Source organism: Armigeres subalbatus, chromosome 3, assembly GCF_024139115.2.
Source record: "Armigeres subalbatus isolate Guangzhou_Male chromosome 3, GZ_Asu_2, whole genome shotgun sequence".
NCBI lineage: Eukaryota > Metazoa > Arthropoda > Insecta > Diptera > Culicidae > Armigeres > Armigeres subalbatus.
In genome coordinates, this window is record NC_085141.1 from 50,941,048 (window position 1) to 50,945,191 (window position 4,144).

The window sequence follows — 4,144 nt, forward strand, 5'->3', positions numbered from 1 at the left end:
AACAATATCGAATTCAGCGTTAAGCGTTAACTAAATCGAATTCGTGTAGTTTCGTGAACCATTTATAGTAGGATTCATAATTTTGGCCAAAAATACTTCCTTTTTTCCTATTGTGCCGTGGTGAAAGTTTATGGCTCCTCCGGAAAGTCCACATTTGTTAGAACCTTGCTGGATTCCGGCTCCGAGTCAAATTTTATCACCGAAAGAATCGTTCAGTTTCTGGGTCTACACCGGCAAAGCGAGTTGCAGTTATCGCCGGAATGGGTGGATCCCCTGTGAATAGTCACCAACAGGGAATCAATTTTTCGTCGATGCGCATACGAAACAAGCGACAAAAGAGAACCAACGATAAAGCTTTGTTTTTGTCGGAGATAATAATGACAAAGATCCGAAAAATTTTGTCCACGACAAAAAAGAAGACAATTTTGTTGCTAACTTTTCATTCCGTTTTTTTGCAATCTCTCTAGAACAAATTTCGGTTTTATGCTATCGTAGTTTCTACTTTCAAGGAAATATTCGAGAATCTAACGCTGATTACAAAAATAGTCTCGTATTCTCGGAAATATCAAAGCATGCAAGGCAAATGATTCTTGTCATATTATGTTCAGGTTCTGACAAAGGCTTGTTGCAAGGTGCGTTTGTCAGTAACAAACTCTGTTGACGACAAAGGGTATATTGTTAGGCGTTTCTCGAATATTGATTCCCTGGTCACCAATGTACCGTCGCAACATTCTGTTCCGTTGATTCCACCTACTCGAATACTTTGGAGTTCAATATTCCTCCAAGATTACCAACGATCTTCCACGAAGGATCCTCGATGTTTCGAAATGGAACATTCCTTCCACGGTAGTCCTAGCAGATCCTGATTTTGCCACCCTATAAAGGATCAACATGGTCATCGGAGCTCAACTTTTCTTCAGTCTTCTTCGAGAAGGTCAACTACCGGTTGGAACCGGTTCTCCAACAAGTCATTCAGTTCTACAGCGTACCGTGCTTGGCTGGGTAGTTAGTGGTTTTGTGTAACTTGTCGCACTCGTGTGCACAACGGAGAAGCTCGATAGACAGTTATCTCGATTCTGGGAAGTTGAAAGCTGTCTCGCTAGTCGGGGACTCTCCAAGGAGGAAGCAGCTTGTGAGCAATACTTCACAGAAACCACCACCCATGATGAATCAGGTCGGTTCATTGTGCGCCTATCCAAGAAGGAATGCATCTTGAGTCATCTTGCTGACTCCAAAGCTGGCGCTCTCCGTCGACTCCGTTGGATGCAACGTCGGGTAATCAAAAATCCCGATCTGAATGCTCAGTATGTCGGCTTCAGTGCAGGGTGGTTTTCGATGGGTCCAGCAAGTTTTCTACGGGAATCTCGCTCAATGATTGTCGCATGGTCGGACCGACTGTGCAGGACACGTTGTATTCCGTTGTCGTCAGGTTGCGAATGAGCTCTCGTGGTCGATATCGCCAAAATGTACAGGCAGATCTGGGTACACTCAGACGATCGACATCTTCAACGGATATTTTGAAAGGCGAGACAGCTTTCGTTGTCCGCCCCTACGAGCTCACTATGGTGACGTACGGAACATCCAGTGCGCCGTATTTAGCAACACGATGCCTACAGCAAATCCCCTACGAACACTCGAAGGATGATGGGGATATCCCATCGAAGATCGGCAAGAATTTTTATGTGGACGACTTCCTTAGCGGATCCGACACAGTAGAGGGTGCAATACAGTTATGCTCCGGGGTGCAGAATATTCTTGGATCCGCAGGATTTGAGCTCAGGAAATGGTCCTCCAACTCTAGTGAAGTGCTGTCCCACATTCCGGATGAATTGCAGGACAAACGGTCGATTGTGGAAGTGGACGACATCCAGGGCTCTGTCAGAACACTCTTACTTCTGTGGCATCCTGAGTCAGACACGTTCAAGCAGATCGTTGTCTCTGAGATGTCCAAGCTATTCGATCCATTGGGCATTCTTGGTTCAGTGCTAATCCGGGCAAAAGTTTTCATTCAACAACTGTGGAAAACGAGCTTAGACTGGGACGAACCGCTTCCCATCTCACTCAACGGTGAATGGGAAAGTTACAGACTTGGTTTAGCAGCTCTTGAACATTTCTTAATCTCTCGCTTGGTAAAAGCTCCAAGCACAGGAGCAAGCATACAATAGCACTCCTAATCACCAAATCCCGAGTAGCTCCTATTCAAACCCTGTCGATTCCCCGCTCGGAGCTCAGTTCTGCTGTACTCCTGTCCCAGTTGTACCAAAACGCAGTGTGCAGTCTCAACATGACTCCTGAGGCCTACTTTTGGTCTGACTCCTCCATCACTCTACACTGGTTCCACAATCCACCGACAGACTACAACATGTTCGTGGCTAATCGAGTCGCGGAAGTTCAACGAATGACTGTAGGAGGCACCTGGAATCACGTAGCTGGTTTGGAAAATCCGACAGATCTCATCTCGCGAGGCATTGATCCTTGCGAGCTCACCAACGTCGCCCTCTGGTTGAAGGATCCACCTTGGCTATCGTCCGACGCTTCGGAATGGCCAAGTAAGTTTCCAATTCCGGAATCTCAAGAATTCCTTCCAGAAATCCTCGAAATAAAGCCAACCATGCCTGCCGCAGTCGCACGTTCAGTCAAGGTACCCGATCGCATTCTGTTCACTCGCTACTCGTCGCTGACGAGACTTATGTGCATCGCCGCTTATTGTTGCCGTTTTGTATGGCATTGTCGTTCCAAGATCGCTGGACCAGATCTACAAGATACACCGTTTATCACAGCAGATGAATTGCAACAGGCGCTGATCGGCCTCGCTAAGGTCGTACAAGAAGATTGCTTCAGCCATGAAATCGCTATAGTCCAGGCTGGAGCTGAAGCAGATCTAAGCAAATCACCCCTTAAAACTCTGTATCCGTTCATGCACGATGGACTACCCCTTAACACACTAATAAAAAAATGGCCTACTCCGTGTCGGTGGCCGGCTGAACCACTCCTCGTACTCGTTCACCCGCATGCATCCGAACATCTACCTGAAGTACACTGACGTCACTACTCATCGACTCGGTGCACAAACAACTCCTCCAAGCTGGTACTCGTGCGATGATAGCACACATTCGTGAGCAATTCTGGCCTTTACATCTCCGTAACCTGGCACGGAGGCATGTAAATTCGCGCTTGCGCAGCTATCGAGTTGATGGGCCAGCTTCCGAAGGTTCGAGTTACTCTAGCTAGGGCCTTCCTCAACACCGGAGTCGATTTCTGCGGCCCTGTTTGGCTAAAGCCCCCAGTACGAAGAGCTGCACCGATTCTAGCATATGTCTCTGTGTTCGTCTGCATGGTCACCAAGGCCGTGCATCTTGAGCTTGTCAGCGACCTCAGCACCGATGCCTTCATAGCTGCATTGAAACGGTTCGTTGCGCGCCGTGGCAAACCAGTCACCTTGTTCTATGACAACGCCACCAACTTCAAAGGTGCGGACAGGCAGCTACGAGAACTCTGCTCACAGCCCAACCATTAACAACATCATCAGAGAGTGGCATCGTTCTGTGCTGAATCCGCTATTCAATTCATGCACCTTCCTTCGGCGGCCTTCGGGAGGCCGCGATCAAACCCATGAAGCACCACTTCCGGAGAGTTGTGGGTCTCGATGCACTGCCATGCGACGCCATGCAAACTGTTCTCTGCCAAATCGAAAGCTGCCTCAATTCGCGGCCGTTGACTGCAGTATCGAAGGATCCTAGCGCCATGGACGTCCTCACTCTGGGACACTTTCTTGTTGAGTCGGCTCTGCAATCCTTATCTGAGCCCAGCCTGCCCCAAATCCTCAGTAATTGGCTTTCGCTCTGGCAGGATATTCAACGTAGAACCCAAGCATTATGGAAATCCTGGTCTACGGACTATCTTCACCAGCTTCAGCAACGATCCAAGCATTTCTCCCGACAGCCGAATGTTCTAGTCGGCAAGTTGATACTCCTGAAAGACGACAATCTTCCCCCGATTAGGTGGAGCTAGTCCGGATGGACCGGATGCATGGACTAGTCCGTGTAGTGAAGGTCAGACTTGCAACCGGCGCTGTATTCGACCGACCAATTGTGAAGGTATGCATTGCCCATCGACGATGACCCTCCACTGAGAAAAATTGTAC

General features: G+C 48.4%; 1 protein-coding gene across 1 annotated transcript; it reads left to right on the forward strand.

Moving 5' to 3' along the window:
* Window positions 1-1,562: 1,562 nt before the first annotated feature.
* LOC134227725 (uncharacterized) lies at window positions 1,563-3,517 on the forward strand. Its single transcript, XM_062709381.1, is given in 5 exon segments — window positions 1,563-2,067; window positions 2,193-2,934; window positions 2,966-3,034; window positions 3,036-3,162; window positions 3,212-3,517. Coding segments are annotated over 5 exon segments (1,749 nt in total).
* The last annotated feature ends 627 nt before the right edge of the window (window positions 3,518-4,144 follow it).